The sequence below is a fragment of the Pholcus phalangioides genome, unplaced genomic scaffold, assembly GCF_987345545.1.
Source record: "Pholcus phalangioides strain wild (caught in Gottingen) unplaced genomic scaffold, Ppha-v1.0 ptg000002l_1, whole genome shotgun sequence".
Taxonomy (NCBI): Eukaryota; Metazoa; Arthropoda; class Arachnida; order Araneae; family Pholcidae; genus Pholcus; species Pholcus phalangioides.
The window spans coordinates 3,390,564-3,418,452 of record NW_028301595.1 but is presented as its reverse complement, the minus strand read 5'-3'; the positions used below and the strand labels follow the sequence as shown (position 1 = coordinate 3,418,452).

General features: G+C 36.8%; 1 protein-coding gene across 1 annotated transcript; it reads right to left on the bottom strand.

Moving 5' to 3' along the window:
* Positions 1-14,925: 14,925 nt before the first annotated feature.
* On the bottom strand, positions 14,926-27,535 carry LOC149089076 (uncharacterized). The gene is made up of 4 exons (XM_089237215.1): positions 27,406-27,535; positions 25,116-25,195; positions 22,150-22,287; positions 14,926-18,537 (listed from the first exon to the last, which is right to left on the bottom strand). Exon 4 carries the CDS (start codon positions 18,530-18,532, stop codon positions 15,815-15,817), a length of 2,718 nt encoding a protein of 905 aa, XP_089093341.1. The 5' UTR covers positions 18,533-18,537; positions 22,150-22,287; positions 25,116-25,195; positions 27,406-27,535; the 3' UTR covers positions 14,926-15,814.
* Positions 27,536-27,889: the final 354 nt, after the last annotated feature.

Below are 27,889 nucleotides of genomic sequence, written 5' to 3'. Positions count from 1 at the left end.
TTTGCAATTTGTAACTTTTGTCACTTTTTTAAATTTGTCGTGAATGCAATACATTTATATATGCATAATGAAGCACCCGATGCATAATCCGGGGCAACGGCTAAAATTGACAATTGTCGATAGAGCCAGGGCGGTGCACGGTATGAAATGAAAATATAATTAGGCATTCATGTATAAAGCAGTAAAATTTAATAATATAGATGATAAAGCAGTGCCCTAGTAAGAGACCCGCGTACACACTTTTTAAGTTACAGCCGTGATGCTGATGATGCACTGGTTATGGAAGCTCATCATGATCACGTGGCCTAGATGATTTCCCTTTCAAGTGTTAATTTGCTTCTTCCTGTTTTCCTACGACGAAATGCCCGAAAAATCTGCCCTAATCATTCTAATGATGCCCCGACACAAACAACAGACAACCCCGTGAGTCAATATCACGGCGATCACATGCAAATGGACTTTTCAAGGTCATGTTGCGGTCTTAACACGATCTCTGCTCTCTCAATTAAGTCGCTGATGATAGACGTGCACCGCAAACGTCGGACATTTTTGGACTTTGGCTGCTGTGAATAAACGGGGATCATCAAATGTGCAGCAGGTTCATATGATCGTCCCGTATTTTACGGGCTCTTGGCAGTGCCGTCTTAACGCATGGGCCCACCCGGGCACCTCACAAAAATGAGATTTGGTTGAAATTTTCTAGAATTTACTTGGTAGGGCCTAAAAAAATCGCTTGGTCCGGGGATCCATGATGCTCTTAAGACGGCCCTGGCTGTTAGGAGGGGTGATCGCTCTAACCCTCCTGGGTCAACGCCCCAGTGTGGGTATGCTATGTGTCCAAATAGTGTTTCGAAAATTTGAAAACAAAAATAATTCAGCATTCAGCGTCCTTGGGAAAGCCGTGGAATAAGCCATTCACTAGCTGTACAGGGTGAACCAAAGTGAAAAAAAATCATGAAAATGAAACGAATTTCCCTTTCGGATATGTGGTTTGCACTATTCATGCCATAACCCAAGGTTTATTGAGCAATAAAAAAAATTAGTGCAGAATTTCGCCGATTGGTGGACCTTAAGGAAAGATTTTGAAAACCTTCTCGTATAGTATTTTACTTTTTTAAAAAAATCCGACTGCAGCATCAAATCAGTTGCAAAAATTTGCAATTGATTTTGAAATTCTGCCTGACCGAGAATTTACTGTGTTCCCGAGTAAGCAAAATTCAGCAAATGGGGCGTTTCTATCTCGGGGGTTTTTTAAATCCATTTTCCGAATGGGCCCGTTACTTTCGTGACGCCCTGTAAACAGGATCGTCTTAAGAGCATCACGGGCCAAGTGATTTTTCTGTGAGGCCCTACCTGCCAAATTCTTGAAAAATTCAACTACCTCTCATTTTTCTGAGGCCTCTCTTCTCTTGAGGCCCCCGGGCCGGCTGTCTATAAATACAGTAAGTAGCGTATTTGCTCACAAAATACAAATATAAACTGACAGATGGACATAGCGCCTGTTTAGCGGAAATATCAAATTATACCAGAAATGGAAAAAATAATAATGCTCATCACTTGAAACCAGGGGCGTCGGAACTGTTTCGAACCTGTGGGTGCCCGTCTTGAGATTCATATAGGAAATTTCGATTTTTGAATCAATTCTGTGGGTGCTCGAACCCGCTCTACAAACTTCCGTGGGTGCTCGAGCACCCACAGCACCCCCGGCTCCGACGCCACTGCTTGAAACAAAAATGAATTCTAAAGAAACAAACGACAAGTTAATTGCGGAGGAGAATTTAGCAAAAAGGAAGAAAAACTATGTACAGGTGCCTAGGAAAATTCTCGACCTAAAACAGGAGTACTTAACCTATGGGCCACTGGGGCTTCCGAAATAGCTCGTTCAAATCCATTTATAGCCAGGGATTCTTGAGCTATAGGTCACCACCCAAACTTGATTGGTTTCTGAGATTGGTCGTACGAATTCATTTACAGCTAGATGGGCCACGACCCAACCTTGACTCACACAGGTTTCAAAAATGTGTCCTACAAATCCACTTACGATAGCGATTCTTGAGCTTATGGGTCATGACCCGAATTTAAGCGGCAAGGGCTTCTGAGATGGGTCGTACAAATCCATTTAAAGCCAAGGGTTTTTGAACTATGGGTCACCACCCAAACTTGATTCGCATAGGTTTTAGAAACGAGCTATGAGCACGACTCGAACTTGATTGGCAGGGGCATCCGAGTTGGGTCATACAAATCCATTTACAGCGGGGGATTCTTGAGCCATGGGTCACGACCCAAACTTGATACGCATAAATTCTAGAAATGGGAGAGTCGCCCCTTTTAGAAATGGGTCGTACAAACCCAGTTTCAGCCAGGGTTTCTTCAGCTATTGGTCACGGTACGAAATTTTAGTTTTACTGTCTGTGGGCTACACGAATTTTGCTCTCTGCCCTTCTTCCATTCTAGTCCAAATTTTTCTTGACTACTTTCCCCACCTCCTTCTGCAAATACACTAGTGACTCTACGCGTTACTCCCATACTCACACTTTCTCTAAGTCACTCTTTTAATCATTTACATGATAGCACACTATCTTGATCAGTCACATGCTTGTACGTTATTTAGTCACTCTCCTACTAGCACATGCTCTAGGTCAGCATTTCTTAACCTTTTTTTGCCCGTGGCCAATTTGAAGCATATTTTTTTTCTCGTGGCTCCCCTGTCTTACCCAGAGTCTTCGATCCTCATCTAGAAGCAAGATCCTTTATACCTACTGAATTGATTTTTTTCAGTGAATTTATACTGAATGAAAATTTTGTAAATAAGATTGGCCTCCAGACCACTGGCCTAGAATTTATTGAGCTCCCCGCTAATCCGAGTTCTATTCAGGACCGTCTAAGCATCATGCCCCCCGCCCCCTAGGCAAAGTGATGCTATGGTAGTCCCATACTTAACCAGAAATAAACAGTCTACATATTTCCATTATTTTCAAAATTTATTATACTATACAAAATATCATGAGGGGGGGGGGGGTCACTTTTGGACATGAGACCCCAGGGCATGACCTCTCACAAGGACTGACAGAGCTGCAGCCCCGGACCTGATATGGTTTTAATCATTTTTTGTTTTTTCACTCTATAATTTTAATATGGGGGGGGGGAGGGTTCTGTGAAAAATCTAGCCGGGGCCTGCGAAAAATCCCATCGTAAATAACGTGCTGTAAAATGTAGGTAGTGAGGCACGGGTGGGTCCATGCCCTAAGCCGGCCCTGGTTTTATGGGTGGTTTTGTTGGATTCTGTAAGTGTATAGCCATTCTAATATAAAAGCTTTAATTTCTTGACACCTTAATTTTTCTTCTTAGCTCTCTGCAGCCCTTCAAACCACCTGTCATGGCCCCCTTGAAGTATCCCAGTACCGCTAGGTGGCCATGTGTCCTCGGTTGAGAACCACTGCTCTAGGTCACTCTTTCGGTCGCTCACTGACATGATTCCTTGCTTTATAGATCACTCTTTTGAACACTGCATATTCTTTGTCATTTTTTTGGCCATTCACATGCTTGCAAGCGCTCTAGATCTTTCTTTTGGTCACTCACTAACCTGATCCCTCGCTCTGTGACTCTCTAGGTCACTCTTTCGGTCATTCACGTGCTTTCACACGCTCTAGGTCACTCTTTTGCTCACTCACTGACCTAGTCCCTTACTGTCTCGGCAGAGGCGGATTTATTCTAAATTTTTTGGCCCCTCATTAAATCAAATTTGTCATTGCCCTGGGCTATAGCCCACTAAGCCGCCCCCCCCCCCTGTAAATGCGCCGCTGAGTGTGAGTCTAGAGATGTGAGGTGGGAATATTCTAGGAGAACGATAAAATTCTGAGAATATTCTCCTGGATGTAAAAATTGGAGAATAATCGAGAATATTCATTTTTCTTTCAAATTTAAATTTTTTTACTAATTTTGTTTATATTGTGAAATATTAATCAGTTTTCATTGCCTGAAACATTTACAACAAAACAATTTTTTTTTTTTTTGGTATTATCACCCCCAATGACAACTTTAGTTCGCGAATATTCTCAGAATATTCTCCAGGTCATGAGAGGTTTTAAAAGTTTGGTTATAAAGATTTTAGAAACCTTTCGATTAAAACCTCAAAAAATTTTATTTTAAAATTTTAAGAAATAAGTTCACAACAAAAGAAATTAAACCAAAGTTGATTGATAAAGGAAGCTATTCTTATATAATCACCTTCATTCTAAGAAGATACAGAACTGTTGTTTTCTTCAATGCACATACATTTAAATTCTGTATCACTCACATTTCTTTAAAAGTTGTGCAATTCAGCCATGTTGGTTTAATTTTCTTGATTTCAAACTTTAATATTGTGGTCTGCAAACTTCAATATACCCATCTTCTTGACGGGAAGAGAGATGGGGAACAGAGAATATTCTCTCAAAGGACTACTATTATGAATTACTAGAGAATATTCTTATCGAAAATAATAATTATTCTCAAGTTATTTATCAAGATTACTTATTTATAATAGGTCTACATGTGTGTTATTACACATATTCTTGATAATACTCTCTGAAAAGATTTCGGTAACTGAAGAATATTCTCAAGTTATTTATAACAGTAGTCCTGCCAGAGAATATTCTTGAATATTCTCCTTGATGAGATTATTCTCGAGAATTTTACATCTCTATGTGAGTCTACTGTATATACATATATAAGCAGTTGAGAAAATTTTCAACGGTTGAGAATCATCTTGAATTGAAGAATATCAAATCATTCCACAGTTTCTCTCACAGCTTTTATGTTATACTCCGTTCAAATTGCATATTTTAAAATACAAATGTATCGTCCAATACATTTCTGTAGAGAGTAGGAAATTATTTTGTAATAATATTAAGTATTTATTCTTTGTATAAAATAGTAACATTACATGCACAATCAACATATGTATTTTCAATGGAAAGTTTGATATTGAAAAAGCAACATATTTGATTCCCCACATCAAAAACTGTCACGAATCAAAAACCTGGTAACCATGATTGAAACTCGATGCAAAAAGGGGGGGGGGTGATAGACCACACCAATGCAAAATTTTAGATAAGCTGATCGAGAGAACTCCATTTTCACTAGCATGTAACTTGAAAGCATACTAATTTTTTACATTAAAAAAACTTTTATGATGCAAATTTTTTTTTTTTACAAAAATCGTGACTAACTAGGTACAGAAAAAACTTCGCCAGCAGAGGTGTGACCACCTGTTTTTTTGCTCTGACTTCTAGTGGCCCTTTTGACAAAGATTGACATCACTATAACATGCGCAAAATCTAATAAACTAAGCTCTTGTTTTGGCCACAAAGGACAGGAACTTTATTCTGAAATGAACACCAATATGCTACACAGACCTATGTATCACAGCTCTGGAAAAGATTCAAATACATGCACTCAGACCCATATAAGTGGATACAGGAGGGTAAAAAAATCACTTGAGCAGTAGCATATGCAGGATTTTCTCAAGGTGTGGGGGGGGGGTTGTTTTTTTACTGCAAAAATACACCATGATCTCTGCTCCTTTGCATATGCCAATGCATGTAATTGTCACAAAAAATGCAGTGAGCTCTGCGGCCCTTATCTAATTGACATGAGAGTATGGAGGGGAAGATTCAGAGAACACAAAATGTCAAGATTTATCTGCATCATACAAGATTCCTCGAAAGACTGGTTGTATTTGGAGATGATTTTAGGGAAAAAATTTATCTCTGCCTACAAGGAGACTCGAATACTATTCTCTTGTTTGCCGGACGAGTGCTCTACCTCTAAGCTATGGAAACAGAATATTTCTTTCTTGCAGTGTATAATGCAGTAAAACCTTGATTATAAATTTAAAGTTATATGACATTTATTAAAGTGTGAATCAAAATAACAATATTAATAAAATTTATAGATTGCGAAAGACAAAAAAAAGGGATTTTTTATTATTGATTACTTAAATTATTGTGCTAAAATGTACTGAACACTTTGATTTATATACCAGTAATTTTTAATTTAGACTAACAGAGCAACTGTTAGAATAGGTAGCTTTCCTTAATATTAGAAACTCTCTATTGCACATTAATTTTACATATACATCAAATTTAATTTTAGTGTTTTAATTCTTCATTAGTAGTTCATGATACAACTACAAAGTAATCGCGAACACTTTTGACTTGTGGAGGGGCCCTGGGCAGGGAAAAGTAAATGGAAGACCTCAACTTGGGAAAGAATGTCTAATTTTTTTCAACAAAGATATTTTGTTTAAATTTCAAGCCCTAAATTAGTAGAGCCCATGTTTTCTATGATTATTTATTATCCATGCCATTGCACTTTGACTTTAACTTGATTAATTTGATTCTTCGATTTACATAATTTCTGATTTCCTTGCACAATATGTAATCTCTGACATATCAATAAATTTTGGTTTTGCCGGAGATGCCCCTCCCCCCGGGGGGGGGGGGGCGAAGTGCTTACGTTGCTTTTTGCGACAGAGCTTGGGTGTCTCGCAGTTTGTCCAGTTTCTCCAATGGAGCCCAGGCAGAAATGAGATCTAGCTTGAAGAGTTCCCATTGTTGCAAAAACCTTAGTCGGCAAATGAACTTCCCCAGAGTAACTTTCGTTACTTAAACTGTTCTGTTTGGGTATATAGGATTTTATGGTGACTTTTAAGCACATGGCAATGCTGTTAACAAGCTTTTTTTTTAATGGAAGCCATAAAAATAGTCTGTTCCTCTTTCTCAAACTTTTTCATAGTGACGACTTAACCGAAATTAGCGACGAGTAAACAAGGGTTTAATAACATTGTAGTCTATGAGAGCTGAAGGGTCTGAAGAAAAATGACGACTTAACCGGAGTGACGACTTATCAGGGTGACGACTTAACGAGGTTTTACTGTATGGATATGTTGAATGGCTTTGTACATGGATGGTGGCAGCAATTAACTAATAGCTCGTAAATGACATAGGCCACCAGATGGAGACATATGGCGAGTGGTATGGTGGTAAGATGCTCGCCTACCACCGTGAAGATTTTCATGGTCCCAGGTTCAAACCCGAGGGAGAATATAGATAAGATATTTTCCTTAACGAGCTTGAGGCAACCACTGATAGACAGAGCCTTCATTTTCAACTCATCTTAATGGCAGTAAATTGCAATATAGCGATATGGCCAGAGTTGGTATTTGATGAAGTAGACGAAGACATATGTCCTCCCCACTTGTTAATGCAAGATTCCTTGAAAGACTGGTTATATTTGGAGATGAGGATTTTAGGGAAAAAAATTTGTCTTGTCCGACAAATGAGACAGAGTTTGAGGCCCCGTGGAGACAGATGAATTTTCTTCCTAAAATCATAATCTCCAAATATGGCCATTCTTTCGAGGAATCTCGTATCAACACTTGGAGAAGACATCTTTCTCTACATATTATCTGTATCACATTTGGATACAGACTCCTCAAATGATTGGGGGGGGGGGCGATGAATTGCAGAGGGAGAGTATAGTGAACAGGATGGGGGACGAATGTCCACATTTGCCCTCCCGCCTATACCAATATAACACAATCCTTTTACTGAGGTACCTCTGTACTCATCCATGATCTGTATCCACTTAGAAAGGTCTGACTGTACCTGAAATGTAGGAACTAATGTTTGTGTGAAGTTTTGTTAAAATTCATGGTATTAGCACATATTCCCAACAAAGCAGAAGCCTATTTTTCTTATGGACGGGGAAACTATCATATAGTTGCCATCATTTGAGTTGCTACAATTCTTTTTTACTTCACATAGATTAAATATTTCATACGCAAAATGCACCAAAGCATTTTCTTTTTACATTACGCATACACAAATTATAAATGAGAATCCTTGGATATGTAAATAATAAACACACTGTATACAAAAACCAAATATGACTTGAATATCTATGCATTTTTTTTTTCTGAATGTAAAAATTTAGGCCTATGGAAAATTTAGAATTGGGGGTGGGGGGGATTCATTTCCTATAAATTTCCCCTTCTCATTCAATAGGTGGACATATTCATGACCAATTAGAAGATGCAGCCTATATTTACACTTCTCCCTCACACTGCACTTTATTACTCTTGATGTATTGAAATGGCTGGTGTTATTGTTTGATACCCGTCTAGATTCCAGCACCACAACTGCTACTACTACTAAACTGCGCGTGCTCCTGAGTTTTCCTGTAAAGCATGTGGATCAATCGTGGGAAGAGTGTTAAGCCTAGCGGATGAAGAAATAATAAAAATACAGGCTCTATCGCGCAACTCCTGAAGATACACCTGCCACTCGAGCAGGTGGAATGTCAAGAGGAATTTTTTTTTAAATCACAAACGACCCCAATCAACTCAAATAACTTTTGTAACATTAAAAGTAGTTTACAACATAAATACAGTACAGTCCGACAATACTTCTAGCTTTGACTGAAAAAATACCTTTCATACATTGAATGATTTTATGACTTCTTGCACGCTTCATGCTCTTTGGTCAAATATTTTTTTGCAAGTTGGCACATTTTCTAGATTATTTGCAAAGATCACTATATATATATATATATACATATATATATATAATATATATATATATATATATATATATATATATATATATATATATATATATATATATATATATATATATATATATATATATATATATATATATATATATATATGTACTTCTTTCTTTTTTTTCTATTTAAATATAGACAGAAAAAACGCCACAACAAATTATATTCATACGAAACAGACAAAATAGTATGAACAGGACAGTATTACCCATTCACTTGTAAGTTTTTTTAAAGCGAAGTTCTCATCACAAGTAAAGCAGAACCTCAACAATAAATCAAATTATATGAGACTAGGTCAATAGACTATGCAAGAATCTATGCAGCAAGGCTTGTGAGATATCACCGTCACCTTACAAAACAGAAACAATAGAGCAATAAAATGCCTTCAATAAAGGCTCTGATCTGCCAACCCCTGCAGCATAAGCATCATGGTCCCACATGCCCTCCCTCACTCCGGAAATGTTGGGATGCTTAATATCAGCTTTGAGTATAAGTGAACCTACACTTGGTTACGTACTAGAATTAAGAATAAATCACACTTAACTTTTGCCACTGTTTATTAAAAAAAATCACCAACTTAAAAAATTCAAAGATCGTCAAAAAATTAAAAATGAAAGGGAGGAACATTTTTTTTAGGCTGTACTGAGGTGGATTCGAACCTGGAATCTTCAGATTGATAGACCTACACAGTACAGGCGGCACTACTGGCAGATGCTGATTCCAGTTGTAATTAAATATATAAATTTCAAATATCTGCTAGTCACCAGAAAAAGTGTTGACACGAATTGATAGTAGCAATGCTTTTCTGATAATGATGTGCATGCACATTTGACACATTCTCCCCTGATATTATTAGGTTGCAAAAAGATAGGAATGCATTATTGGCCTATAGTAATTAATGTCTTCAAAGTGCGAATGTGAGCCTGTCTCCCATTTTTTAAAAAGTCTCTCTGCAGAGAGCAGGCAGACCTTCAACACAGTACTTACATAACATGAAAGTTCAAGCACATTTACCATCTTTCCATTACCATATTTTACAATATGGAACACAGATGGCACCACAAGGAAGAACAGAAAACAAGCCTAACTCTAACAATATAAGACCATACATACACTCACACAACACGTTTCAACATGTACCAATTCATTAGAATTTTCGCAGAGGAATGTGTACAAGGTGCATGTATGGTAAAGTAGTAGTAGTAATTAACATCTCTCTCAAATTTGCTGTGCCTATGTTTTCTTATAAGCATGTTTAAAACATTAAACACATAAGACCTTGTCAATTATATGGCTGGATATAATTGACATCCATATTCTTTAAGGGCATTTTTTTTTTGTTATTTTCAGCCACCTCGTTGCACGGTGGAAGTCCCTGTGACGTCCACTGTCCAGAAATTATGACCCCTCCCTACTAACAAGTCCATGTTTCAGCCTATTGTGGAGGAGCCACATCATGGGAATCTATTCTGAACAGTAGCGGACATTAAGATTGAGCATCCTTCCTTGAACCCATCTTGTTACTGTTTTGTAAAGTAATACGCATGCTCTGTAAAAATAGGTGACACTGTAGTGAAGGGCTTTACAAATCTGATATACCAGGTCGCCATGGTGTCTATAAAATTAGTATCGGTGCCTAAAATTTTCTACGTAATTGCTAAATCAGAGAAGAATGTGTTTAAGAGAATGATACAATGTTTTTTATTATAATGATGTCTCTTCCGACATGAAAAGGGTTCATTAAGTCTCGGAAAAGTTTAAAAAAACATTATTTAGGACCATTTCATTGGGGGAAAACTATGCTAGGCCCTTGAAAAATTTGTCTGGTGCCTAGTTTTCCCCCCAATTCGTCAAGCCCTGATGTAGTGCCACACAAACTCAATTTTTATGAAGTCCTGCTGCTTCTGTTTTGATAACATTGTGAAATTCACCCGTCTTTGGTCTTGTTATTATTGCACATGTACTTAAAAGGAAAATTCCTTCTGCTCTAAGACAGGAAAGGCATGTAACTAGAATGTAATACAAATGACATACCCTGGCATTTCTATAACAGAGCCATCAATATTGAAAAAAAAAACCCACGTAAATTACATTTCTATCAAATTTAGACATTTACAGACAAAATTTTCCTAGCAACTTATTCCGTATACATATAGATGTAAGTTATGTTACAGCATCAGAACAAATATAACATATAACTATAAATAACTATCGCAATACCTGAGGTCAGCCACAATATTAGTTACATTCAACTTTTGCATTGAAATCAATGAGTTACATTCCTAATCATGATTTCAATATCATTTGCATAGGTGCCAATTCCAAGACTTGTAAAATCTGTAATTTATCACGTGATAAAATATTTTACCATATAACCCATTTTCGGGGACATGCCCATATGCTTTGCCATCCTAGTTTGTTTTTTTAAGCAAAAAGTCTTGTTTTCTCAGCCGTATTTTCAACAAATTGAAAATTCTTGAATTTTTTTATCCTTCACTGTGAAATCAAGTATTAAAATAATTTTTTCAACTTATAAACAAAAATTATGACTACAAAATATGAATATTGTATCAGACATAACTTGTCACATTCTACTTTTTTTTGTAGAATTCATGTTTATCCACATTGGTGATTTGCAGTAGCAGCGCTTCATTTTCTGCCACTGGTGATTTTTCAGCAGTTTCAGCAGTCATTCGCAACTTTGCTTACTTTTGACATCATATTTGGCAACAATTGCCCCCGATTTCCCATACTTAAAATCCTAAAAATTTCCCATATTTTTTCCTAGAGAAACGGTCATCCTGGAATTGCAAGGACTGAAACAGTATTATCTTTAGAGATTTCTCACGCAAGGGAAGCATAATTTGAGGATTTTTAGGGATTTTTTTCTATAGAGTTACAAAAAATCAGATTAGTCTGGTTTCCGACCAGAAGATTTTAATAGGGCTACGAAATTTGGAAGGCTTTGGGGTAAATTGGCACCTTTGCATTTGACATTAAACTTTTTTTAAAATCTTATTTGAAAGGGTTTACCAATGCCAGTGATTACTGCATCAACACATATCATGTCGACCACCAATAACGAAGAAAAAATAACATCTTTAATTATTGTCACAAAACATATTAAATAATGTCGCAATATCTTGAAGTAGATCACAGATTTTTTTTTCATAAAATAACGATAAAAAAAATTGGCACATTGAAAATATAGTATATACATTATTAGCTCAGCAGTCATCCAGATCGATTAAATAACGTTCACAGAATTTAAATCATAATAATATGGTAATATCTTGTAACAGAGTGGTTTTGATTAATTACTCGAAACATTTATCTTGTTTGGTTAAATCTTTTATGTCTCGCCATCATGTTAACATCAACTCTGAAAATAAAATCACAACAAATACTAATAAGTATATGTATTTAGGGGAAGAGGACACGTTTTGACTAGGAAATGAAGGGATTTGTCGTTGACTCTGGGTTAAATAGAATTTTTACAACTACACTATGAAAGCATTGAAATTATTCGGCCTGCTTTTATGAGCTAGTTCTAACCGCGCATGAGCGATAGTTAGGCAATACCAAAATTCATACACACACTGTTCAATGGATGTGCTGAATATATATATGATCCAGCAATCATTTAAAAAAAATGTTATAATATTACCAGATAGAGGTCTCTCTTTTGCAATCTGATGGTTGTCACATTTGTGTTTATTCCAGAAAGAAATCACTGTTGATTGTTTTCCAACATGGTTTGTGCAGCTGCTTAATATCGTGACATGCTCTAGAACTATTGATAGTACCCCTCACTGTAGTTCAGCGATTTGATGATCCCTTTTATATATGACGATGCACCTCCGTTGCATATCCGTTAATTTTGCATATCACCATTATACCAATAATAGAGTAATTGATCGTATGTACCCTGCCTTGACTTGTGATCTCCAAACCTAAAACCATGTCATTTTCCAGGAGATACTTTGAGGACGTGTTGTAAATTGTAGAACAATTGCCACAATAGGACAAATTCGAGATGCGTGATCAAAGTCATTCTGCCCACTGACCATACTGATGCTGGCTGTTTGATGAATAATGTCTTCTACTCACTAAAATCATCCATCTCTGTGATTTGACACAATGGTGGCAATCTATGCATGTTACGTCAATGTGGAGGTGGGAAAAAGAAGTTAAGGACAACTTTCTTATGAAAAATCCCCCCACAAAAAAAAGGATTTTTACAATCGCATTCAAAATTTGGAAGATATAAAAACTTTTCGGGAGTCCAGGAGATCTGGTAGAAATCTGGGAGACATGTCTGCTATGCAAAACTATTATTTTTAGAGGATGCCTCAAATATATGCTAAAAATCATGGAATAATTACATACAAAGCTAGGGCTTGACAAGTGCTAGGTCCCCCACAGTGATTAAAATATTGGAATTGGTGCCTAAATTTGACCGCAAGGGCAACACAAAATTCACAGAATTTTTGTCAGCATGTCTCCTAACAAGGAAAAGGGTCACTGAATACCAGAAAAAACAATTTTGAACCAAGTTCTAGGAAGGGAGGGCGGTTTGACTTCTAAGAGATTTTGGTAACAATTTTTTTTTTTGATATTTCAAGCCCAGTGCAAAACAAATAGGAAGAGATAGACTTGAAAGTCTGGAGGGGGGCATGATGATGACTATGTCAGTCTCCCCCCCCCCCCACCCCGGTATTCCTACCCACGGCAAAACAGCACGAGTAGTCGAAGTTCCGCATCAAGTTCATCGGCTTCAAACAAATTTATACTGTAGAAACATATTAAGCCATATCATGTGTGACTTACTGAAATGTCTAATATTGGAACTTAAAATAAACTTTGTTTTTTGATACTAATTTTGTTTTCTGTGCTATCTACACATAATGGTCATCTTCCATCGAGCAATTTTGTAAGTTTTGTCTCATATTGGATCATTGAGTGCATCCTTCAAGTAGCATGTGTACAAATTTTGGTATCAGCTAGCTATTGGTTCTAGCTACCGAATGCTTTGAATGTGGCATTTTTAGGCCGGATTACTATGTAATTTCTGGTTATATATGTTACTGTAAATGTGATAAATTCGTTATTATGCATAATAACTGGTTTCTATGTATAATTGCTAATCAGCAAGTTTGATAAATTAATCACTTTTTACTGATGATTATACAGAATACTCAAGTGTCATTGGAAAATTTTGTAAATACTTGAAATTTATCACCTTTTGCTATGATTATGCATATACCCTAGCGCCGAGATTCACAGCCTTTTCAGTCCGTGGACGATCTGCAGTATTTCTGCCACTAATGCGCCACAAACGTGAGTATAGATTGTAACCATATGATCCGTATTTTACAGGATATTACAAAAATTTTGGCCATTTCAACTTTTTGTAAAATGTCCCGTTTCTTTTCTTGTTAAGGCTTAGTTTAATTTTTGAAATCAAGAGCAAAGACTATATTTTCATGAATTATATTAATAATTATAGTATTATAAATATATTGATTGCGCACATTTGTCTAATATATAGGCTACGTTCTGGTGAATTTATATTTTGACGTCAAAATGTAAATTTTAGATACTCATCATTTTCCACGATTGGTAATTTTTTATGATAGTTAGTAATTTTACTCGCTTTTGACAATTTTTTTTGGATATAATTACCAACTTTACTTTTCTCCGACAATTTTTGGCTGTAAATTGGCAATTTTTCCTCCATTTGATGTTTCCTCTGTACCCAGCAACTTGGGTTGCTTTGTTGTTTTTTTCAACTGTGAATGACACCTTCACTTGGCTACTTTACGCAATATTCCATATTTTTTATGAATGAAATATGGTCAGCCTGTAGGTATTTATTGTGTTGTGTATAATGATACGTTTCCATCGGAACAACTTTCGCAGGCCGGAAGTTGTGAACCCTTGCCCTAGTGTAATTGGCGAATTTAATAAATATTATGAAAAAAAACTACAAAATGAGTCTCGGTATTATGTTTGGTAAATACAGTTGGAGCTTAATAAGATGAACTCCTATTTAATGAATTTCTCAAAATTCCTCCGAATGCCATCTCTGTGCAAATCTGTTAAATGAGAGCTGGTAAAAAAAAAAAAAATTAAATTCAAAATATGTTGAATCATAGAATTTGTTAAAATAGAGATTGTAATACCGAGAATAGATAGTTAAATATAGTAGGAGTCTGTTATAACGACAGTTCACAATCACAAGAAAAATTTTTATTACAAAAGACTTCTCGTTATAAGTGGATATTTATTATATTTTTTTTGTAACATTAACTCTTAGAAAATCTGCAAATCATGTTGTATCAAGACTGCCATTATACACCATACTAGTTATAACAGACTTTTACTGCATATTAGATGGTGGGGTACAATAAAAAAGTTTGTTGGATGTGAGAGTTCGTTAAATTTGGGTATTATCATAAAATTTGCTAAATAGGAATTCCTTATATTCAGGTCTGATTTCAAAATTTGCCAAACAGGAATAAATTATAGGAATTTAAGGATTTTAAGAAGAATTCGTTAAATTGGAGATGATTATTTCGGTTCAGACTCTGACTCACAAGTATGGTCATCTAAATAATAAATCTTATCACTGCAATATGGGAGCAATTTATCATATTTACCAATAAGAAATGACAATTATGATGTGATTTATCATGTTTACCAATGATGCTTGGGTATTATGCATAATCCCCAGTAAATGTGATAAATTAAAAAAAAATTTATCAAACTTACCAATATGGTCGTGATTGTGCATAATATAACCGAATTAATCATATTTACCATAAAACACACACACACACATATATATACATACAGTGAAACCTGTCTAAGACGGATACTGTACAAGACTGAAACCTGTCTTAAACGGAATCAAAATATAGTCTGTTCAATAATTAGGTTTTTCATTTGCACCTTTACAGAACGGAAATCTGTCTAAAATGGAATATTATTTCAGTCTATTGACATTCAGTTTTGTACAGGTTTTACTGCATGCATACATTTAGCAGCCCTCACTTATCAGGCATGCATTTTGTCTACATAGAGAATAAAAATTTATGACTCCCTGAGAAACAGTGTTTTTTCAAGAGGGAGCTTCAATTACGAGGGAGAAATATGGAAAACTATTTGCCTTTCAAAGTCTGCACTAACAAGTGTAGACAATCCATTAACCCCGATATTTAGAATAAAGCTCTCTGAATTGGTCATACATATTCTCGATTTCATATAGTTCCACCATTTGTTTCTCGTTCAAAGCAGTAGGGTCATTACTTTTGTTCCCCAAACCTTTGTAAAACCTACAAAACTCTAAAATTTCTTTTTCGGCATTCTCCAACGTTATGTATTTCGACCCGAATGACTGCCTGACTTCCATGGTCATTAAATCATACTTTTCAGTCAGTTTTTGTTTTTCTCTAGCGTGCTCTCTGAGCAGTTGTTCGATATGGACATCAACAGAATTATCGCCATTGACAAAAAATACATTAGAATATGGCATGTTTTGGTTTTGATAAATCTTGTTCCTGTCCATGAAAGAGCATTTTTCTTGAAACTGGTTACGCTCCAATGTGGAAAATTCTCTGCGATACTGAGACTTCATGTTTTCCTCTCTTTGTTTGAGTTGGTGGTTGATCATTTCTTTTTTGTCTGAGATGACTCTGTTGCAAGGTATCTTGGACACTCTGCTGTCTTGAAGAGGAGAAGAAATTTCATCGTGTCCTCTCTTCCTAGAAACAGGTGCGGGAGGTTGGTCTTTGGATACACGTTTCTTCCGATGTGAATGATATGTGAGGTCACGATTCGGATCCGGAATGACCCTCGATCGCCAACAGCGGCGCACTTCTTTGTATCTTTCTTCATCAGTTTCAAGTTTTTTCATAACTTCCCAGTCTGGATGCTCTATATCATTAGTTTCTTCGCTGCCGAAGGATGTTGATTGCTTGGCACTTGTACCTTCAGGAGTACTTGAAACTTCCAGAAGTTTATCTGATTCTAACTTGCAAGATGGATTTATGGCTGCTGAAGCACTATCGACCCAATGGCTATGTTTCTGGCATAAGAAGATAACTTCATGAGAACTGCTATCTTCAGCCGAATAAATATCTACTGGATCTTCTTTCTTGCAAGGCATATCACTTCTGCTATTTACCATCTCTGATGTACCAGTCACAGGATCTTCAGAGACGACAGCATTTTTCAGATCTCCGACATGAACGCTCTTCGATTCACCATCGCCTTTCCTCACTACATGATCATCTTTTTTCTCTAGAGAGGACTTCTCATCACACTCTGATTGATCAACGATTAATATATCGACAGATGATTCATTAGAGTTATCAGTCACATTATCAGGAGACACATAAACTTGATTCAAACCTGGATTTATGTCCATGCGTTCACTCATTGTACTTTCACCATTGTCCCTAAGTAGTCCCTCAACAGGGAATTCAGTTTCATTTTTGAAACCATCAAAGTTGTTCTGCGAGTGATTACTAAATGCCTCATCGACAACTGTGAAATCTGAACTTAAACTGCTCGAAGAATATTCCAAGATGATATCCTCAGCCTTGGAGTTGATGTTAGATACTTCCGCACAGTCAGTGACGTCTGCTGTTTGTCCAGACTCAATGAGGTAAAATTCATCAGGTGCACCATCAACCACAGTATCATCACCAGTTTTCACTCTAGATAGTTGGACTGATTCCGAGCATAAATCTTGCTGCTGATTTAGTCTCTCACTGCAAAAAAGACCCGAAAAACTAAAATTTGATTCATTGTTATTTGCGATATCCAAATTATTGCAGATGTCTTTGTTGGAATGATTCTTTCGTTCCTGCTCAAAACTCACGGGTAATATTAGTTTTGAAGGACACACACATTCTACAGAATTTATCACCTCATTAGTGCTTCCTAGATTCTTAGTAAGATTTCCATTTGAAATGCTACTGGTTAAGCCCCCAGAATTCTCAATATAATCATTTGAAACTTCATCATTTATATCCACGCTTTCCTCATCGAGAAGTGAGCTGGATGTGATTGGAAGAGGACTGTCCTCTGAACTCTCTAGATCAACATCGATGATTGATGAAGACCTTTCTTCACCATCACAGAAATAATCATCATCTATTACAATGTTTTCGTCAACTATTGTGGCAAATGAGGAATCAAGATAAGATTGCACAAGACTTCCATTAGACGCATTGAGATTAATATCAGGTTCCGAAAATCCGTCCTCAAGACTAGCTGCAGTTGTGGCTTCAAGCTCCATGGAATCGGATTCGGAAGAATCAGAATTAGATAAAATTTCATCACCATCAGAGACTATACCAGAGTCTGGCATACCATTGCTACCTATTTTTAGACTAGAAACACTTGCAACAGGAATCAAAGAAGTAGTATGATTGATCTCAGAACTAACATTCTCCTCTTGTGTCTCTATGATCAAGCTATCTTGTATTTCAGCAAAAGCTTCATTGCTTTCCTTTTTAATGGGAACTGGTGAATGGCGATCAGTAAACAGTTTAGTCCGAAATGACTCTGCCTCACCATCATCTTCAAATTTTCCAACAGAAGCACACAATGAAGACTCTACATCAACGAGGTGATTCTCTATACATCTTTTTTTGCACAAACCGGAATCTTTTCCGCTTTCTTCTTCTTCTTCTTCAAACCTCTTCGATTTCCTCTGGAGATCAGAATCACAATCAGAAACACCAGTGTCTATTTCTTTCTCATTTTCTCGCAGCTCATATATGACCGAATCAGACTCGGCCAAGAGACTTAGAATGGATTTTTCTAATTCTTCAAATGATTCTTCCACCAATATGTCATCATAATCATCGCCATGTATGTCATCCAGAATGTCAAAATACTGCACAGTTTCCATGTTACCTACAAAATAGATGCTTTGGTAAGAAATCATAGTATATGAAATGTAGAGAATGATTTGAAAGTCATAAAATATTTTGAAAAGTCACGTCTATATTCAAATTAAAAAAAAACATATGGCAATTAAACAAAGCTAGTTGAAAGTAAAGCGTATACACTAAAGTAACCCTTATTTTTCAACTTCTTAAATGTTTAGCTCTCCCCCTAACCACGGGTGGAGATGCGGGGGGCAACGTCAAAAGTGGAGTTAACCGATCTAATGTATATATGAATTGACATCATCATCGTGCTCTCCAGCAATAATGACCATGCCCCCCAAACTTCAAGTCTATCTCCGCCTATGCCCTTAACTCTTGTTTCAATCAAAAAAAAAATCAGCAACATTTTAGTTCAATTGGACAGACACATTGAGGCAAAAACAACAATTGTTTAAAAACGATTTTCTGAGACTGGGCAACCCCTTTACGTATTAGTCAACACATTGACATAGATTTTGAAAATTTTGTATTGTCCTTAGATTCCAATTACACATACAAAACTTCAGATGTCGATTCAAACTATTTAATCACTATGATGACGTGGAATTCGTAAATCCCACCTCTAGGTAACTTAACCCTTTCAGCAGCAATCCAGAGATATCTCGATTGCAGATCATATAACTTGATCTGCTTTATTTCAGCCACTTCAAAATATCTGAGCTTCTAAAAACGTGTTGAAGTTGTTTTTACAGTAAACATATTTTCCATCCTCCCTCCAATCAATCAACTGCCCGTGGGTGCAGTTCAGCTAGCTATTGTTCAAGGTTAGGTAAGAGGAGGAGCGAGAAGAAAAGACTGTTTCCCCCCCCCCCCACTTTTTTTCAGCACTATAAAGAAATATATACTCCATATAAATACAGTTAAACCTCGTTAATAAGTCACTCTTTGGAGACCAAAAATATGACCTCGTAAGCGTAGTGACTCCTTAAAACGAAGTAAGCCATGGCAGTGCTGATTCCTGTTTCTCTATTAACTAATACAAAAAGACAAAACGATTTTGTTTCCCCAAGAAAAGTATTTCTCTTTCTAGAAAGCCACACAAGTCATGGCAGGCGTTTTTATATCATAGTAAGGGGAACAAAAGTGATGAGTGGAGTAAATTTTCTTGTTTTGGGGGGGGGGGGGGGAAAGCAGTTACGAGCTCGTAATCGGTTTAAAAAAAATTGTTCTTGAAAATAGTTGGCAATTTGTGAAGGTTTGGAAATTTCAAATGTGGCAGTTATAATGTGGATCAGGAAAATTTTAAAAACCACTTAAAGCATTAAAATCAAAATAACAGTGGAGGGGATATTTTTCTGTATTAGGGGCTGTTCAAGTATTACGTAAGCAAATTTTTAGCCATTGTTGACCCCCCCCCCCTCTTGTCAGCAAAATTTCGTCATCAGCTCTGCCCCTCTGAATCCTAACGCATACTGGTGGGATCAGAGACGTACATAGGAAGGGGGGGAGGGATAGAGGGCTCGTGCACCCTCCAACGATCAAAAATTTATTTTTTCAATGCAAAAAAACATTTTTAAATTGAAATTTCAGAAGAAAATACCTTTATATGTTCTTATAAACAATTTCTGTTAATTTCTATGTTATTCAAAGGCTATGAACTCAAAATTTATCTTTAATAAGTTCATTGTGACCCACACCCTCTATATAAACCATATAATGATAAATTGCATAAAGGTCATTAGCGCGCGGACCAGATATGGCCCTGGGGGTTATCTGATGCGGCCTGCCCTCCTCAAAACCTAATTTTGTAAAAGTGAACTAAGCGGCACATTTACAGATGGGTTGTCTCCCATGGTACAATTCCAGATCATTTAAGTGGCCCGTGGCACATTTCCAGATTACTTAAATGTCCAGGGACACAGAGTGACATGTGACGTAGTTTTAGAGCACTTAAGTGGCCCCCAGTGCGGTTCTACATCACTCAAGTTACCCATGGCACATAATTATGGATCACTTGAGTGATATCGTGGCACATTTCCAGATCACTTGGATCCGTGAAACATTTAGAGATCACTAAAGTGGCTCTGTAGGGGAATTATCAATAGGGGGGATATCACTTCAAGTGCCCACAAACTATCGAAAGGTTTTTCTCATTTTTGGCGCACAGATTGAGATGCCATTAAGAATATTTCATATTTTCATAAAGGTGGTTGATGATGTAAGCATTATCCAACCCCCCCCCTCCTCCCTTCGTCATCAAAAGTCAGCAAATCGGAAACCCTCCCCCCCCCATCGATGATGACGTAATACTTGAACGCCCCCTTAACACTAACAGTGAAAAAGTGATGCAGTCTTCAATCAAACCTTCACATCCTGAACAAGACTCGAGACCAAATGCGAGCCAGTCTCCCATTAGAAAATGTTCTCCGCATAGAACAAGCAGGCCTTTGACAGGATGCATGCATAACATAAATATTCAGGCATTAGCCATCCTTACTTCACAATATGGAAGACAGATGGCAGCATCAGTAGAGCATGTGGCATGCATGTGACTCTGACAACATAAACATGTTAAAGTCACGCACATACCCTCAGCCAACACATTCTGTCAGACCAGACACAACCTGGGCTCTGTCAGATCTGGTCTGACCGAATGTGTTGACTGAGGGTATGTGTGTGACTTTAACATTTTTATGTCAGTCATATTACGCCAGTCAACACACTCTGGCATGTGTTAGAAGTGCTAGATAGGAATGTGTACCAGGTGCACATATGGTTAAGTAGTACAAATGGCAGCGCACATAATGGCACTTTCAGAAAATTTGTCGTCAAACATGCAGAGCTGGGTAGCCAACTTTTTCTAATATGATCACTGATTTTTAATCATTATTTGGAATTAGGGACACCCTGCAGGCAGCCAATCATGGGGCCGCTGTGGTGGTGGAGTGGTTATAGTGATGGACTCGCATCGAGAGGAAGCGGGTTCGAATCCCACCGTCGCCACAGTGGTGGTCAGCTGAAGTTGGTTTCCTGTGGCTCCGAACTTTGAGGTGCAAATGCGAGCCCATCTCCCCATTGAAAAATCTCACCACAAAGAGCAACAGGCCTAAAACGATAAAATTATTCAATCATACACTGCACTCATAGTTAGAAAAAAGTAGTGGCTGATGGCAGCACTACACATAACAAGCATTACACAGAAACAAACTTTACGTCAGGTTTCACTACACGTACACGCACATTCCAACATGTACCAATTAGTTAGAGGTTCCGCAGAGTAATATGGACAAGGTACATCTATGTTTTAGTAGTAGCCCATAATGGGAATTTTGACCACACAGATAGTTTTTCTGTTGAGGGCTCATCAAAACAATTCTCTTTGGATGCTTCAGCCGGGATGAGCACACTCTTGCATTACTACTTTCCACAAAGCAGACTACAAGTACTGGTGTCAGCAAGACAACTAGACGCCACTTGCCAATGGCAAAGTCAAACACGGAAGTGCTTTGATGGCCAGATAATTTCTAAGGACTTGATTGCGTCCTCCACACCTGTCAATGCTATAATTTAATCAGAAAGCATATATCAAAGAGAAGTCAGACAAATATAGATGAATTAAAATAATACAACTCATCACCAAAGAAAAGTGTGAGAAATCTTTTCTTTCCCGATCTTCTCTCAGTTGATAAAAATATGCTCCATTTACTGTAGTTCAGCACAATGTGAATTTTGAAGATCGCAAATGACTCCTCATTTTAAAGATTAGACATCCCGCCTGTGAAAAATAAGACAAAATAACCTTTAAACTTCAAGAAATTTTAACAAATCTGCATTATTTTACAAAACGGTTAAATTCAATGAGTATTTTTTAGATGTTTATATAAAAAAATGAAATCATTGAAAACACAATTTCTTTCGAAACAATTTATTAGCATCTTGGCTAACGAAGATAATTCATTCCAGAATAACATTTGTGTTAGCTGAAACATGATTTCCCATAGGTTTCTATGCTAAATTGTTTAACCCCATTACTTACACAGTATTGGTGAGAAATTCAGATGATTTCTATTTGATGAATGAGCGATAAATACGGTAGCTTTGTCCTAGCCTAACCACACATTAGAGAAAGAAGTTGAAGGGGAAACAAATGAAAAAAACAATATAATAGATAAGTACAGATAAGAGAAAGAGAGGATAGATATAAGATAGAGTAGGTATACGAAGTAGATCTCTCGATTCCCTAACATATGCATGTCTGTTAACAAACCAACATATTTTTCATCTTTTTTTTTTCTCTTCAAACCGAGCACAACTCAGGTCTATCACCATCTATGGGCGATTTACTACTTATTGAGTTGTGCCGAAAGTGTAACTGTATATGTACCTGACAGCCTGAGTGCGTATTTAGTGTTGTGTTTGATTTTTCAGTGCTGTCCTCTATATTTTTTGAGAAATGAAGTGAGTGTGTTATGATTGAATTACATTTGTACTGTTTTTATGTCTGTTGCTCTCTGTGGTGAGACTTTTTAAAGGAGAGATCGGCTCGCATTTGTGCCTTGAAGTTGGGAACCACAGAAAACAATCTTCAGCCGACCATATATTTTTCATCAACAGAGATTCAAGTTCTGGCTCTTTTTGGAAGCAGTTATCATAAAATATTATATGTTAAAAAATCAATGCAATGAAATCCCTTTTTACGGCCCCCCTAACCTTTCACAGCCTGGTGAGATTGCACCCTTCACACCTGCTTAACAGATTCCAAACATCTCCAAACATCCTCCCTATAGTTTTTTTTTTGTTTTTTTAATTCATGTTATGCGCATTACTATCCAGTAGATTCATGTCTCCCCTATGTGATGTGGTTAGCAGGACTGGACAAATTACAGAAAAAAAAAGTTGAGGTGCCAGAATAATATTTTAAGCGCCCAAAAAAAAAAAAATTCATCTGAAGAAGACAATCAAAAATAATATTTTTTTTACTTTTTCAGGGCATAATGCCCCTCTTTCATATGGCAGATATGCTCCAAAAATTTGTGCCGCTCTCAGCCTGCAAAAGTTAGTAATTACACAATGACAATTTTAGGTGCCAAGAGCAATTTCTTAGTTGCCATGGTGACCTGACGCCTGCGCCCCTACAGCCTTGGGGCAATTTCTTTTGCTTTTCCCTACTATAAATCCACTAGAGAAACCACCAAAAATCCTAGCCTCTGGGCCCTGCTGGAGATGTGGGAGCCACAGAAATATTATTAGGCTTTTGCTGCCATTGTTCACATAAGAAGTGGCCAACACATGCCAAAGTAGCACGCCATGGTATTAGGGGATGGCATTGTGAGGGCTTTCCTTTGAAGAATTTCCATCAATTTTTCTAGAACTCGCTAGAACAATATTTTTCTAAATAATAATCATGTGACAACTTTTTATTCAATGGTTCCTTTTTTTATATTGTTTTTCATCTTGAAAACACCCAAACAGAAACGCTTACATGAAAGAAACATTGGAGGAGGATGCTGGATGTCCCTTATCTATCAGTAGGGCAAGAATGTTTATGCACTAAAAATTCAACGTTTTTACTGATTTGTCAAAAACTTGAAATAAAGTGGTTTTTTTTAACTAATTGGCAACAATTTCGGATTTTTAGCGAATAAAATAAAACCTAGCCTTATCTATCAGATTCAAAGGGTCGCTGCATGGGGAGGGGGAAGTGACATCATGCATTCCATTGAAATTTATGAATTATTGAGGTGGGGCAATGATACCTGGGGGGGGGGGGGGGGGGGGTCAGTGCACATAGTCCATCTGTGTTATGATAATCAAATGAATTTATGATTTTGATTAAGATAATCAAATCCCCTATTAAAAACTAGAACATTTTTCTGGCTGAAAAAATGACGAATGAGTATTTTTGTGAAACAACCAAATTTTAATTCGAAGAAAGGGTAGTTAGTGTTTTGCAAAAACAGAATGTATGATATAAGCGAGAATGTGCAGGGCACGCATATTGAAAATGGTCTTGACAATGGTATGATTTGGGAGAAAGTTGATCGACCCAGGACCAAACCATGATTTCAGTCTTTTTGGACATCCCAAAGGAGTGGTACAACTCAAAATTTTGCTCGCACAGAGTGACAGGCATTTTCAGAGGACAGCGATCAAGTGATGAGGAGTCAAGGACCAAGACCATAATAATGCACGTTGGCCCATCTTTCTTGAAACACCCTGTAGAATCTTATATTGGATCTGTTAATTAGATAAAAACTTTGCCTAATGGAAAATATTTTGAAATGAGTTAGCCTACTTAATACTGTGACGGTGGTGTCTATCGAGCAACACTGATAGTGGCATAATATCTATGAGATCCACAACCAAAAATCAATCACATAATCACAAATACATATCATACTTGGGAAAAGGTGATAGAATAAATCAGATGCATTAATATAAACCTCCCCCAAACTATTAATATAAAACTGGTGGACAGTCCACCCCCTTATACTCATAGTGCAGTCGTAACAAAATGTGAGTGTGGTGGATCTCTCAGATCTAGCGCCACCATTGAAGTGTTAACAATAACATAACTTGGAATGAACTTATCAATGTAGGTACATCAGATTATGGTCATCGTAATTACTGGTAGAGATTTGCCAAGATGTGAAACGGTATCACAGGATGAATTCGTCTTCTCCCTGCACAAATGAAAAAAAAAAAAGGAAAATTAATATAAATAGATCTATTAACGCCAGAGCTACTGCATAAGAATGCAGCTACACATTAAAGTATTTATATGAAGTCAGAATTGTGTGCTGGTTTTGGGTTCTTGCTGGTGCTGCCATCATTATATATAATATTTTAAAGTAAAGATGATGAATGCTTGAATTTCCATGTTATCTAAGTATGCCCGTGCTCTGTAGAGACTTTTTTAAATGGTAGATTGGCTTGCATTCATGTCCTGAAGTAGGAAAATCATAGAAATCAACTTCAGCCGCCCACCACTATGCTGCCAACAGGGTCTGAACCTGGATCCTCCCGATAAGACTCCAGCACAAAACCACACACAGCTGCATATATATATATTTTTTAAATGAGAATGCTGCATTCTGAAGTCCTTGTCTACTTCTGCCCAAGGACATCACCTTACATAAGTCATCTTCCGACGTTCTGTGTGGTGTCAGTTTCTTTGCAGGTGCAATAAATATTTCTGAGATATGTGCAACCCTTCTGGTCAGTTTTGAGGATCACAAAGCTGTGAAATTTGGCAGAAATTTACAAGTTTAGAGCATGATAAGCACATTTGCTCAGACTACTACTACTAAACCCTACATGCACCTCATCCGCATTCCTTTGCGGAACTTCTAATGAATTGGTACATGTTGGGGTGTGAGCGTTTGTGTAACAAGCCTGATGTGAAGTTTGTTTCTGTGCAACAAAATGCTTGTTATGGGTAGTGCTGTCATCTGCTATCAGTTTATGAGTTAAGACCTAAGAGTTAAGTGTAATGACTGAATAATTGTATTGTTTCAGGCCTGTTGCTGTCTGTGGCGAGGCTTTTTAATGTGGAGATCAACCCACATTTGCTCCTCGAAGTTAGGAACCATAGAAAACCAACTTCAGCCAACCACCACTGTGGTGACGGTGGGGTTCGAACCATTTGCTCAGACTGCAAAGCCGAGTATATAAGTGCCTTATATGAGAAGCGTAAATTCTACGAAAACATGCATAATGTTTGCAATGAACAGTTGAAAACTCTAGTCACGAAAGTTTTATTTTCTTTGTTCATTTACATACTTATTATTCATGTTATTTTATAAAAACAAATGCAATTTTTATTTATATAATCTGTATTTATTAACTATGCTACATCAAAATTTTAGAAACTGGCTTTCACAACATTAGCATATCTAAGAAATACATACAACCTTTCACGTTGGTATAGACAGTGCGATGTAAATGCTCGAGCCCAAGGATGCACTTAAGACAGCCCTGGGTACAGAGACCAGGCCTGCTGGAAGGTTAAACAATATTTAGGTACTTGCATCTAGTCATTGGTGACTATTGCATCAAGGTTCTGGTTCCTTGGTGACCAAGACTTTTTTGTTTGCAAATATTTCTAATATCGCAAAAATTAAAGCTCACCATCAAAAAAATGACACAATATTCAACTCGTCTAAAACATATACAAACAATGTTACACCAATTAACTCTGACTTCTTTGTGTTGATCGTTTTTTTAAACCACTTTAGCAATATATTTTGGGCAAGAAACTTAGCTTTCTTTCACTGCAATGAGACTGACTTTTGTTAAGAACTGAAGCATTTCCTCCTCCGATCAGAGAATATTAATTCCATGAAAATCCTTCCACATTGTTCTGCGACACACGTCAAAGATATTCTGCTTTTGGAGAACTACGCATATGGAATCGTAGTCATGAAATTGTCACTTCTAGCTTCAACTTCTCTTCACATCAACCTTCTATTACACCATTTCAAATGAGCATGTTGTAGCTTCACGTCAAATGTTTGCACAATCATATCAACATTGTTTACCCTCAATCTTGTATATCATTCAAGAATAGAATATAACGGCTATTATATGAAGCTATTATATAGTGATATAGATCTAATAGCTTCATGCAAAATCTTTATACAATCTTTTCGACATTGTTTACACTCTTACAACCATTGTTTACATGGTCATTCTATTCACAGGCCTTCCACGAACATGTTTCAACATCTCGAGAGCATGTAAATAATAGAATGTTACGTCTCTAACATGATGATTTAGAACATTTTAGAGTGCACTTAGTATAAGATGAGTGAATTCATCAATTACAATGTATAAGAAAACAATTATTAATAATGAGGCAACACAAACATTAACATGCCCTCCTTTTTCTTACCTTAATGTTAGCGAAAAGTAATTAAAAGCGACATCACAGTCATAATTAATAACAATGAAGTTTGAATCAATAAACTAAGGCGCATAAAATAACATAAATTTACATCGAATCGAATAGTTTCACTTCTCAAACTTCAGATTCGGCGGGAAGGATGCAATAAAGAGTAACTTGTTCACTCAATGTTTATACAGCCTTTAAGTACTTTTAGCTTTTTACCCGATCATAGCTTTTATATTCTTCTGACCATTAGTACCGTTTTCAACCGGTTTGATATTTTCTGTTTCCTCAAAGTTGACAAATTTAGCCTCGTGGCATACTCTGTGGAACACGGGGAGTTGTTTCTGAAGGACCCAAATAAAAAAAAAAAAGTTGACAAATGAAGTCGTACAAGATAAAAAAAACCGAACTGGTTATAAGTAAAGATGTTATGGTGATATGTTTTGATTCACCACTCTTAATTTTAAAATGAAATTCACTTTTTGAA